Consider the following 13,639-nt stretch of genomic DNA (forward strand, 5'->3'; position numbering starts at 1 on the left):
ATGAATTATACGAATGCCCAAAAGGTGCAGTTTGGTTTTCATATGCTTGAGAAGGAAGTTGAGGATTGGTGGGGTAACATTATTCAAAGGTTTGATGAAGAAGGAATTGAGGTTACTTGGGCTCTTTTTAGTGATGCATTTCTGGAGAATTATTTTCCAAAAGATGTGTGTGGGAAGAAAGAGGTTTAGTTTCTTGAGCTGAAGCAGGATAATGGAACTGTGGGAGAGTATGTTGCAAGATTTCAAGAGTTGATTAAGTATTATCCTCATTACAACACTACTAATGATGATAAATCTAAGTGTCTCAAGTTTGTGAATGGTTTGAGACCTAAGATTAAGAAGGCTATTGGTTATCAAAAAATTTCCTGTTTTGCTGAGTTGGTTAACAAGAGTATGATCTATTATGAGGGTTATAGGGAGAGTGTTGTTCACTACAAGTCTATGAATGATAGGAAAAGGAAAGGCCAATTCATAGGAAAGTCTTATGCTGATAAAGGGAAGTAGAAAGCTGGTTTTGACAAGAATTCGAATGGGGGAGGAGCTCCTACTTCGATTATGTGTTATAGGTGTGGTGTCGAGGGTCATCGTGCTTCTGAATGCACAAGTGCTGAAGTGAAATGCTTCAAGTGAGGCAAGCCAAGTCACAAGGCTAATGAGTGTAGACGAGGTTTGAATGTGACTTGCTAAAACTATGGTTTGAATGTGACTTTTTGAAGCTCTAATCTGGTGTCTGGGGGTCACTACGCCAAAAATGACTTTTGGCAGCACCCCTAAGACAACGTTTTTCTAAAAAGCGCTTCCATAAGTAAGAATTTAAAAACACAGAAATTGGCTACAGGAAAAGCGTTGTGTAAAGTTGACCTACGAAAGCGCTTTTTAAAAAGTGCTGGTAAAGGCCCCCCTTTAGAGAACGCTTGTTGAAAAGCGCTGGTAAAGGCCCCCCTTTAGAAAATGCTTTTTAAAAAGCGCTTTCTAAAGGGGGGCCTTTACCAGCGCTTTTCAAAAAGCGCGCTCGTAGGCCATTTAAGTTTAAAAAAATAAAACAGAAAACCCCCAAGTTGAAGATGTATTTAAAGCCTATAGGCTATAAATTTCTCCGCCGCTCTTGTTTTCTCATAGAACCCTAGCCGTATTCGTCCTCCTCCTCTTCTTCAATCGCCGTCCCTTTCCCCTACGACAACCATCTCACGTCCATCCCTTTCGCCTACTGGGGTTTCATTCATTTGGTGGATGGTGGGATTTTACTGGGTTGTCTCTGGTGGTGATATCCTTATGGAAAATGCTCCAAGCTTGTACTGGTAAGCTTTTAATTTTTTACATTTTAAGAATAGTGTTATATATCAATTTTAATAGTATGACATCTAATCTGCATATATAGATTCACTCGCATACACATAATATTTTCTATTTGTTAAGGTGCTTCAGGTGCCTGAAAATGCATGTGTCTGTGTATGTGTATGTGTTTGTATATGTTTATTGATTTGGGGGTGGATTTATCATGTACGAAAGGCATGCTCCTTTTCATTATTGTTTTTGGATAAAAGAAGACTTGTTCAATATCCTTTGGCTATAAATTATAAGAGGATACCAACACTGTTAGCTACTACTCTTGGCAATTAGTGGCTAGATCCACTTAATTGAATTACGTGTATAAAAATGATTTCTTATATTCCTTTATTTAAAGTTGAACATATGATTAAATATTAGTGAACCTAGAAATTTTTTCAAATTCGTAGCTTTCAAAAGTACCAGGGATAATTTTTTCATTAAAGAATATTTCTTGATCCAAGGCCAATTTTGGCCGTCCGTTATAACTGCATCAGTATGGTCATTAAAGGGACAACCCAACCAGTCCTTAAAAGAACAAAATCAATTTCATTAATTGCTATTTGAAGAACCAATTTGATATCTCAAATAAATGGAGAATTGTGATACTAAGGGTATTTATAGATGACCGGCAGTTACTCTTTTTTCTTTCTATTTGATAGATTTGTGAAGTTTGCTGATATAATGAAAACAATGATCTGTTTTTCAATCCTTACAGGTGAGTTGTTATCTTTCTGGCATTTGATGTCTTTTTTGCCATCTTCTGTGTTGTTTTGGCATGCTTGATCGGCATTGCTCTTTGTTGTTGTCTGCCCTGCATCATTGCTATTCTCTATGCTGTTGCAGGACAAGTATGAATAAAAAGATATTTTAAACTGACTGAACAATAACATGGGAACCTCCTAATTGTTCTATTTGTTTCATTTTGAATGAATATAGGAAGGTGCATCAGAAGCAGACCTTAGTATACTTCCAAAATACAGATTTCGATTATTAAACAATGAGGAGAAGGATAGCGGTGGAGCTGGATCGATGGTTCCCACAGAAACCTCCAGTGGATACTTGGATAATGAACGGATACTTATACCTGGGGATGCAATATGGCTTCCTGAAACACAATTTATTTTAATCTTGGATATTTATAACTTATCATTTCTGAGAAATGGAAATGAACGGTTCCCTGATTTTCTATTTGAGTCACTGCTCATGAAGATTATTACTTTAGCTCTATGTGTTTGCATGCATATGAATCTGGTCATTTAAAGAGGAAAAACTAATGAATCAAACTTAGAAACAGCTTATGAAGTTCTTGATATTTTAGACATTTATGATTTAACTGATAGAAGTTGAAATTTGAATTCAACAAATAGAAAGTAGAGGTACTTTGTTTAGAATGTAGGCTCGATCTCTTAAAAACAAACTTACGATTTTAAGTAAATTATATTTTTTATTGTTTGATGTTTTGCTTTTCAGGAATGCTGTATATGCCTCTGTCCATACGAGGATGGAGTGGAGCTTCACACTCTTCCCTGCAACCATCATTTCCATTCTTCATGCATAGTAAAATGGCTAAAGATGAATGCAACTTGTCCTCTTTGTAAGTACAATATCCTCAAGGGAAACGAACAAGTATAAGTATAACACTTTACTGAGTGTTTTCAATGCTGTTGTGTATATGTAGATATTCAAAACAAGGAACATCCACTTTCTCGGTTTTGATAGTTGTTTTTCTTATCTATTTATGTAGAGAAGATTTAGGTTATATATTCATGAATAAGTTAGTGATGTTACTAAATTGAGTAATATGTTGTTAATTGTTAGAGTTATTTGAAAGTTGTGCCAAATTTATGGATTTTATTGTTATTTTAAAATGCCATATAAAAATTTGGATTAAATATGTTTTCCGTTCTAATTAAATTATTGTTATAATTTTCATTATGTATATAGTTTGCATTAACAAATTTAATCCTTGCTGCTTATCTTAGCTGATTTGGTAAACAGAATCATTGTAGCACTTGTTACATATGTCTACAAACTAGATCTTACATTTGTTTATGGAGTATTAGTAGTAGTATTAGTTGAATTTAATTTATATATACACCAAAATTGATGCAGTTCCTTCTTGGACTATTGATGGGATACTTGAGTATATGCAATCAGAAAGTAAAATCCAACAGATAATAAATTCCTAATTTGTTCTTTCCTGGAATTTGGGGGCAATTCAATGCTGCCAAGGTAACCATTTTCCATTTCCATCATTCATTTCCTTCAGTCTTTAAAGGACATCCTAGTGCTATTGATTTGGTTTTTGATATCCATGATTTTATTTATTTATTTTCCAACTTATTATATGATACATTTGTTTGTGTGTCTGAATGTTCAAGCATGACTTATCTGATTTATAACTTATTAGTTTCACAAGTAGGAAGATTAGTTTCACATTTCTAGTGTAGTGGCAATTTACTATGTGACTTATCTATAAGTCATTTAGTCAATATGTATTATACTCCTTTATTAACTTTATTTTTTTCTTCTTCTTATTCTTATATGTATACATGCGATGGACAATTGAAGATAAATTAGAAGTTGATTTGTGCATTGTTGGAAAGTCAATTATGGCCATCGAGGAGTCACGTTCGGCTGGAGAGAACTAGTTTTCTTAGAGAGCAAATCAATATATATATATATATATATATATATATATATATTTTTTTTTTTTTTGTATTGTATTTTTATTGGAAAATAATTCCCTGTCTGTTTCATCCCCTTGAGGGTGATTATATATATATGTACAGCATCACTTGTTACCTTATTTAGGTGAAACCAAATCACCTATTCTAGCCTAAGACTTGGCATAGTATCACACTAATTATGGACAGTATCAAGCTAATTATTACAATGAATGTGGACATATATACATTTAGTCTAATACACCCCCGCAGTCGAAGCGGGAGGAGGATGGATGCTGAGGCTGGAACGAAAATCATCGAACAACGGTTTTGGAAGGCCTTTAGTAAAGATGTCTGCATATTGGTATCGTGTAGGCACGTGCAGAACATGAACTTGACCAAGTGCAACTTTTTCTTGAACGAAGTGAATATCCATTTCGATATGTTTGGTACGTTGATGATTGGCGGGGTTTCCTGAGAGGTATATGGCACTTACGTTGTCACAATAAACCACAGTTGCTTTTGAAATGGGGCAGTGAAGTTCAAGTAGCAGGTTTCGAAGCCAGCAGGACTCAGCAACGACATTGGCAACACCGCGATAGTCGGCCTCTGCGCTAGAGCGGGATAATGTTGCTTGTCGTTTGGCGGACCAGGAGATGAGATTGTCACCCAGGTATACACAGTAGCCCGAAGTAGATCGACGGGTATCGGGACAGCCGCCCCAATCGGCATCACTATAAGCACTCAGGTTGGTGACAGTAGAAAGTGAGAGATGTAGGCCAAATTCTTTTGTCCTTTGAATGTATCGTATAATGCGTTTTAGGGCTGCAAAATGCGATGTTCGTAGATCATGCATATAAAGACAAATTTGTTGAACTGCGTAGGAGATGTCTGGCCTTGTAAATGTAAGATATTGGAGAGCACCGGCAAGTGAACGGTAGAGTGTTGGATCATCAAATTTTTCACCAGAAGTTGCACTTAACTTGGATTTGGTATCCACTGGTGTGAGTGCCGGTTTACAATTCACCATTTTAGCACGAGAGATTATGTCTTCGGCATACTTGGATTGATGCAAGAATAACCCACCAGAATGACGTATAGCCGACACGCCTAGGAAGTAATTCAAAGGACCCAGGTCTGTCATGGAGAATTCTGACTGAAGAGCAGCAATAATGGTGTCACGAAGAGAGTGTGAGGATGTAGTGAGAATAATATCATCAACATAGAGAAGAATATATGCTGTGTCGTCGCCATGAGTGTAGATAAACAGAGAGTGGTCGGTCTTGCTATTAACGAAGCCGATGGTGGAGAGAAAGGATGCAAACCGTTGGTACCATGCTCTTGGGGCTTGTTTAAGGCCATATAGAGATTTCTTTAGAAGACAGACATGGTCCGGATTATTTCGATCACGAAATCCAGGAGGCTGATGCATGTAGACAGTTTCAGAAAGGTGCCCATGGAGAAAAGCATTCTTTACATCACGTTGATGAATGGTCCAATTCTTTGACACGACAATGCTGAGTACCACATGAATAGTAGCTGGTTTCACCACTGGACTGAAAGTCTCGTCACAGTCGATACCCACCTGTTGAGACCTGCCATTGACAACAAGACGAGCCTTATACCGCTCCAAATTACCGTTAGATTTATATTTATGTTTAAATAGCCAAATGCACCGAGTAATATTAACATCAGGAGGACGGGGAACCAAGACCCAAGTCTTATTTTTAATAAGAGCATCAAATTCGTCGGTCATGGCCTGTTTCCAATTCTTATCATGGAGTGCGGATATTGGGTTATTGGGAATTGGTGAGATTGAGGTGGTGATGGAGAGGTCAAAAATGGCTTTGGGTTTGTGAATTCCATGTTGTGCTCGTGTTCTCATTGGGGGAGAGGGGACAGGTGATGCGGCAACAGTTTGATGTGTGGGTTCGGGTGTGGTTACCTGTTGAGCCATAGGAGAAGTAGTCGGTGATGTAGTAGGTGAAGTAGGAGGTGATATTGTTTGGTCGTTAGATACAAGCGGAGAGTTGATAATGTGTGTCATATACGGGGATGGATCGCTGTCTACAAAGGAGTAAGAAGAGGCTGGTGTAGGGGGGTTATGTGATAAGGGAAAGATTGATTCATTGAAAGTTACATGACGGGTTGTGATAATCTTACGTGAGGATATGTCGAGACAGAGGAAGCCACGATGATGCGACGGATAGCCGAGGAAGACACATGGAGTGGAGCGTGCATCAAGTTTATGAATTGTCGATGACGGGAGGTGGGGATAGCATAGACAACCAAATGTTTTTAGTGAGTTGTAATCCGGGTATCGGAGGTAGAGGGAAGAAGTGGGAGACACAAATTTGTTTGACTTACTAGGAAGGATATTGTGTAAATAAGTTGCCATAGAGAGGGCGTAATGCCATTTTGAAGGGGGGATGTTGGCGTGAAGAAGGAGGGTTCTTATCGTGTTGTTGAGTGTCCTAATTTTACGTTCAGCTTTTCCATTTTGTGGGGAGGTGTGAGGACAGGAAAATCTAAACGTCATGCCGTGTTTGTTGAAAAATTCGTGAAATGGTGAATTATCGTACTCACGACCGTTGTCGCATTGAAGATTTTTAATAGCGCAATTAAATTGAGTTTTAATAAACTTGTGAAATTTAGTGAAAATATTAAAAACTTCTGACTTGTGTTTGATGGGAAAAGTCCAAAGAAAGTTAGTAAAATCGTCAAGAAATAACACATAAAAACGATGACCCATAGCGCTAACAACAGGTGAGGTCCATAAATCACTGTGGACGATATCAAATGGATAACATGTAGAAGAAGTAGATAAAGAAAATGGTAGTTTTGTATGTTTACCCAACTGACATGAATGACAAAAATGTTTAGAAACCGAACGACATGAAATAAAGTTATTATTACGAAGAACACTAAAAATGGCTGGACCCGGGTGGCCCAAGCGGTTGTGCCAAGTAGAAGCGGAAATGGTCGTGAGAGCTTGAGGTGCTGAACTCTCGGGTTGGTGCGTGGGTAGGAAAGGGTAGAGCTCGCCCAAACTATTGCGCCTCATAAGTGGCTTCCCCGTCTGCATATCCTTCACAGTAAAACCAAAACGGTCAAATTCGACAGATACGTTATTATCAGAAGTGAATTTTCTTACTGAAACAAGGTTTTTAATAATATGTGGGGCATGGATAACATTTTTTAACAGTAAGGGCGGCAATGGAGGTTGAAGTTGTTTCACTCCACAGCCAAGAATTGGAATTTCAGTACCATTTCCAACGATAATTTTATTGTTGGTGCTCAAATTAAAATAAGAAGAGAGGGTACCTGCATTCGACGTCATATGAGAGGATGCCCCTGTATCCATATACCAATTGTCGTCGGGCTGCTGAAGAGACATGGTCTGCATAGTGGCCGCGATGTCAGTGGGTACAAGTGCCCCTTGCGGTGCACCAATAGTCTGATTTTGGGCAAGAAAAGCGTGTGGTCTTGGTCCCAAAACACCAGCACCACGACCAGTAGCAGAAGGAACCCAGCCTGTGGTAGGGTATGGACATGGAGGTGGGTTCCAAGATGGCTGTTGTGGCCAAGAGGGAGGCGTAAAAGGAACCCATGTCCAAGAAGCAGGTTGATTTCCTTGTCTTTTATTTGTGCCAGAGTTATTTTTGTTATTGTCAGAGGGGTTCTTGTAAGAGTTACCTCTGTGATTATTATTGCCCTTGCCACGATATTGCTTTCCACGACCTCCGGTGTTGCGGTTGTTGTAGCGAGAAGGTGCAGCATCAGAAGACCGATTTGGAGCTGCAGAAGAAACATCAGATTGTGTGTGGAGGAGGGCAGACTCGGCACCAGTGTTCTTATTGCGGCGGGTTTTCTCAAGTGTGAGCATAGATCTCGCTTTGTAAAAAGATGGCAGCGGATCTAATTGTTGAATGATGGTGGCGAGACTATCGTACCCACTTGAGAGGCCTGTTACAAGGCGGAGGACCATGCGATCCTCGCTGACCGGAGCCCCAACATTGCCGAGTTGTTCGACTATCATTTTCAATGCTTGGCAATAAGACGATGCATTTGGATAATTATCCATGTGGATTTGAGAGAATTGTTGTTCTAGGTATACGGCTCTAGAGTTTTTATTGTCGTGAAAGATGTCCTTCAAGCGATTCCATGCTTCTTGAGCGGTGGCACCGGGTTTTAGAATCGTATGTAGGAGATCAATGGATATCGTGATATAAATCCATTGTTTCACGATGGCATCGAGTCGGGACCATTGTGCATCTTTCTGAACAGTCGCATCCTTGGGTGGAATAATGTGATCGGCAACATCAAAGGCATTGACCGCATTGAGGAACAATTCTGCCCATGAATCGTAATGAACATTCTCCATTTCTAGGGTGATTTGAATGTGGTTTTTAATGTTAGAGACAGAAAAAGCGGGATGGAAAGTAGATTTAGATGTGGAGTCGTTGCCAGCCATTTAAAAAGGGAAGGAATGGGCTCGGTGGAGAAGAGAAAAGAAACAGAGTATGATAGTGGGGGATCGTTATAGGGCTGATACCATATTGGAAAATACTACCTCCGTTCCTTTTTATAAGAGACAATTCACTTTTTAGATTCATTGAGTAATTAATGTATCTAGTCTATAAACAGACTAAATACATTGGTTATTCAATGAATCTAAAAACTCATTTGTCTCTTATAAAAAGGAACGGAGGTAGTAATTCCCTGTCTGTTTCATCCCCTTGAGGGTGATTATATATATTTGTACAACATCACTTGTTACCTTATTTAGGTGAAACCAAATCACCTATTCTAGCCTAAGACTTGGCATAGTATCACACTAATTATGGACAGTATCAAGCTAATTATTACAATGAATGTGGACATATATACATTTAGTCTAATAATTTTGTGTTTTGAGAATTTGATTGTAAACTTAGCTTCTAGAGCACTTATAAAATTAGTGATGTTTTATTTGTATTTTGATAATAAATATATGCAATACTTATAGATTTATAAACTGTTTCATATTAAATGTATTTTTTTAAATTTTTATTTGTTTAATATAATAAATGCATTTCTCAAAATATTAGTGAGAATTTGAGATATGTCAAAATATTAGAATTTATAAAACGTTTATTAAAAACACCAACGAAATCGCTTTTTCAAAAAAAGCGCTGCCTTAGGCCTATATATGAAAGCGCTTTTTAAGAAAAACCGCTGCCTTATGCCAATATATGAAAGCGCTTTTTAAGAAAAAGTGCTGCCTTAGGCCTACCTACGCCAGCGCTTTTGCCTAAACCAAAAGCGTTGCTAAAACCTGTAGCAGCGCCACCTACAGTAGTGCTTTTAAAGCCCAAAAAAAGCGCTGTCGTAGGTCTTTTATGGCATAGTGGGTGTACATATAAACACTTCGACGTCTAAGTTAGCGACTATCATTAGTGAGACGTATTTTAGGTTTAGAAAATTGTGTACCTCAATCATCGAGCTTGCGTTTAGACCTAATTATCAAATTGTAGAGTTTCAATTCCTTAGAACCTTCCATTCCAAGACATGTCTTCAGGTGGTAATGTATGTTGATATGTAGTCTTTATCCAACATCTCTTGACTTTCAGAGGTTGTTTTGAACCTTATTCATCATGAGTCAATGTTATCATAAAGCCATTAGAAATACTCGTCGACCCATACAATAACCTCAAAAAACAACACTACTATATACAAAAATCTATATCTTCGACTTTAAAGATTTGATTTAGTGATAAAAATGCATATTTTATATTAAGAGGTTAAAAGTTTGTTTTAAAATCTTCTCTATGTTAGATATAAACATATTTTCTCACTCTAAAATTATGTTTTGAATAATTAATAGAATTAAATGAAGTGATAAATAATTAGATTATGCTATTTGAATTTGTAAATAAAAATAAATTGAAATGAAATATAATAAAATTTACTACATTCTATCTCACCAAATTTAAATAGGATTTCAGAATTAAAATGTCCACATGATAATTTGTTTCATTCCACTTATTCCATTTTATTTTGATTCATAAATTCAAATATAGTCCAAAAGTTTTATTAAATAAAAATATAAAAAAAAAAATGAATATTCACTCATAGAGGGTGTAATCATAAAGTACAGGTGTGATTGTAGTAACTAATCCTTTTTTCTAGAGTTAAGTCCATTATATACTTTTATTTACCCGAGCCCAATTCATTACCAATTCTCACACATTTTTAGGTTTAGCCGCTACCATCTCCATCCCTATATATACACAGTACTGCATCTCTTCTCTTTTATCAATCCCTCAATACCATTACCAGTGAATTCATTTTTTCTTCTTCTCGTTATAGTTATTTCTTTTATATTAGATCTTAGTTATTTTGTGTTTATAAATTATAATTATAATTTCTTTTTTCAAATTCAATTTTGTTATTAAGCAGGGATAGTGTGTATCGGTGTTGTGCTATTATTACTGCATTCTTCCGAAAGTATTCCCATGCGATATCAATTTGAGAGAATGGGCAGTTGTCTTTGATTTCATGTTGAAAATCACAACAATCATTTTCTCTACATCTTTCTACTTTATTTACTCCATTCAATTTTCTTAATTTATTTGAAATCTAATGACTTTTTTCATTATTTTTATAATTCAATAAATAATTTTAAGGGACTGGAGTTTGGCTCTTTGGCTTATAAATCATGTGCCTTTGAGATGAATGCAGATCCCAATATCAAAATTAATCAATTTTATCAATTTTCGCTATGAAGTTTATATTTTAAATCTGGCGAATATAATTGGTATAGTTGATATATTTTTATACTATTTTGTTTTTTAATTAATTTATTTGTTTAAACTTTAATTATTATTGAGTGGTGATTCAGGCAGCCTACTTGCTTATATATAATAGCATGTGAGGTGTTTAACTGCTCATAAATTAAATTCTTTAGCTCTTCAGATTTGCTGAGAATTTTCTCTGAAGCTGGTCTAGTAAGCTCAAGTATATTGTTTTTTCATGAATATATCTGAGTGTGTTTTGTAAAATTTTAACTCTGTGTATATTTATCAAATTTTAATTATGTTAAATTTTTCATTAAATAAATTTTTTTGAGTTCATAATACTAATTTTAGATAAATGTGTATTTTAGAATAATTTAAAAAATCTTATTTAATTTTTTTTTATTTTAATTGTTTAAAATAAATAATTAATTTTAATACATTATGACCTTATTTTTTTTAATACACTACATTATGTCAATGTTTATTTAATGCCAAATTAAAATTTTATTTTAATATTGAATTATAAATTTTAATTAAATATGTATTAATTAATAATACAATGTATGTTATTTCAATGTTTATTTAATACCATATTAAAATTTTATTTTATTATTGTATTATAAATTTTAATTAAATATTGGCTAATTAATAATATACTGTATATTATTTCAAATTTTATTTAATTCTAAATTAAAATTTTATTTTAATATTGAATAATAAGTTTTAATTTAATATTGATTAATAAATAAAAATTTAATAAACCAACGATTCTTTCATAATATTCAATAGTCACTATTCCTCATGTCATTCATAAAAAAAAATGTAAACACAATAATTAGTTAATCAAATTTTTGTTAATGAATCCAGATAAGTCTCTGTTAATCAATCCAGATAAGTCTCAAGAATATCTTTGTTAATGAACCTAGATAACCCAGATAAGCCTTCAGAATTTTGTTGTTAAAATATTAAATTAAAGGAAATAAAAATTAATACTTTATTAAATTTTTTATAACTTTTATTCTTAATTAATTATTAAGTTGAACATTTAAATTATTAAGTTGAACATTTAATTAATTATTAAGTTGAACATTTAAATTTATTATCATTTATAAAATGAATGTTATAAATGAATGTGAAAAGTAAATACGAAGTAGAGAATGAAAACCCATAACCCCATAAATGAATGTGAAAAGTAAATAGTAAATATGAAGTAGAGTAAATGAATCTGAAAACTTGTGTTGTGTTTCACAAGTTACAAAATCCTTTGTTTCAAGGTATCCTTTATTCTGTCTATGTCTGCTTTCTCTTTATCTTTTTATATTCAATCTCATCGTTTATTTTGGTCTTGATTTGTGAGTGCAATGAGTGAGGGAGAAAGATTTCTCCTAAAAATGTCTAGATGCGTAGAAGCTTTTAGATGCACCACAAGAAAAGTGGATTAGGTCTTTGTGGAAAAAGAGAGGTATGACATCCTATTTGTTAGCGTTTTTATTGATAGTGACATAGACTTAGTGTCTTCTTCATCAGATTTGGTTCATATTATCGTGGAGCTTCTCGCTAGCTCTTTTAGTGTCGAGGTTCTAAGTTACGACACAGTTTGTCTCAATGATTCTTGGGTAAAAGATTTTGAGATGGACTAGATTTGTTTAACACCAATGATGAGGCTTGCATTATTTTAGATCCATAAGATTCGAGCGACGCGACGATCGCCTGAAGTGCATGACGAGTATTTCGACTTCTACCTTGGCGTTATTGAAGATTTTAGCTTGGGATTCCCTTCACCATCTTCTAATCCGAGCATTTCATAACCTTAAATGTTGCCATTTCCTAATTTCACCTTAATAGTTGGGCATTTTCTTGGGCATTTGAGGTAATCTATTTGGGCCTCAATATCACGCATACCTTTGACATTTTCTTTTCCTTTCATGAGACTAGGAGACGTATAAAGGAGGTTGGGGTTTAGTGAATGCTATGCTCGGTCAGACCCCCTCCGCCTACACATTGAAATTCATATATAAGGAAGATGAGACATATTTATTTCATATTTACTAGACCAATAACTCCACCTTAATCATGGAGATATGACCCACACAAATTCAACACCACTGAAAGAGTGACAATTGAGCTTTTATAGCAATTCTAGACTATTTGGGTGTGTGATTTGCTCAAGTATGAAATTGATATGGATAAACTAGTCGATTTTCTTGGTATAATTACTTTTATGCGACCCTATTCCTTGAGCCACATGTTGTTGCAAATTATAAGAAGCCATCTAGTGTGCATGAAGTCATTAAAACCATAGCTCTTGCTACTCAACTGACCCAAATTCACCAAATGATGAAGAATCTGATGACAACTTTTGACATACCAGTAGCTGAGCCAGTCAAAGTTATGACTGTTTCCACTGAAGTTGCATGTGTTTATTGTAAAGGAGCTCATATATTTCAGGAAAGTTTAACAAATCCACTTTCATTAAAGTATGTGGGAAACCAGAGGTATAACAACCCCTACAACAACACATATACCATGGATAACGTAACCACGCAAATTTCTCATGGAGCAACTACCAAAATCAATTAAATTCTCAATCACCACAAACTTCACCTGGCTTTTCTACACCAATTCATACAGTGGCTCCACAAAGAAATAAGCAGTTAGTAGTTGTTCTTAAATCATTTATTCAGGAGACAATGACTCAATTTCAATCTCAAGGTGTTAGCATAAAAAATCTGTGAAAAAAATATTCATCATCAATCATTATCTTTCTTTTTATGAAGATAAAAGCATATCTTAGAAGAAAGATCAAAGTATCAGGTTTGCATAATGTTTTGGATTTCAATGAAAATGGATCATAGATCAAGGTAC

The 13,639-nt window shown here is 35.1% G+C and overlaps 2 protein-coding genes and 2 non-coding genes across 4 annotated transcripts; all 4 read left to right on the forward strand.

Annotated features, from left to right (window-relative positions):
• Positions 1 to 504, forward strand: LOC131632450 (uncharacterized). The gene is made up of 2 exons (XM_058903195.1): positions 1 to 111; positions 208 to 504. The coding sequence occupies exons 1-2, from the start codon at positions 1 to 3 to the stop codon at positions 502 to 504; spliced, it is 408 nt and encodes a 135-aa protein (XP_058759178.1).
• Positions 505 to 1,918: 1,414 nt separating this feature from the next.
• LOC131632452 (E3 ubiquitin protein ligase RIE1-like) lies at positions 1,919 to 3,160 on the forward strand. The gene is made up of 4 exons (XM_058903196.1): positions 1,919 to 1,940; positions 2,050 to 2,177; positions 2,266 to 2,423; positions 2,799 to 3,160. The coding sequence occupies exons 1-4, from the start codon at positions 1,919 to 1,921 to the stop codon at positions 2,959 to 2,961; spliced, it is 471 nt and encodes a 156-aa protein (XP_058759179.1). The 3' UTR covers positions 2,962 to 3,160.
• A 7,269-nt stretch (positions 3,161 to 10,429) lies between these two features.
• Positions 10,430 to 10,571, forward strand: LOC131632480 (small nucleolar RNA snoR135). Its single transcript, XR_009293027.1, has one exon. It is a non-coding gene; the product is annotated as a small nucleolar RNA snoR135 (small nucleolar RNA).
• Positions 10,572 to 10,876: 305 nt separating this feature from the next.
• On the forward strand, positions 10,877 to 11,001 carry LOC131632479 (small nucleolar RNA snoR77). Its single transcript, XR_009293026.1, has one exon. It is a non-coding gene; the product is annotated as a small nucleolar RNA snoR77 (small nucleolar RNA).
• The last annotated feature ends 2,638 nt before the right edge of the window (positions 11,002 to 13,639 follow it).

Source organism: Vicia villosa, unplaced genomic scaffold (genome assembly GCF_029867415.1).
Source record: "Vicia villosa cultivar HV-30 ecotype Madison, WI unplaced genomic scaffold, Vvil1.0 ctg.000941F_1_1, whole genome shotgun sequence".
Taxonomy (NCBI): domain Eukaryota; kingdom Viridiplantae; phylum Streptophyta; class Magnoliopsida; order Fabales; family Fabaceae; genus Vicia; species Vicia villosa.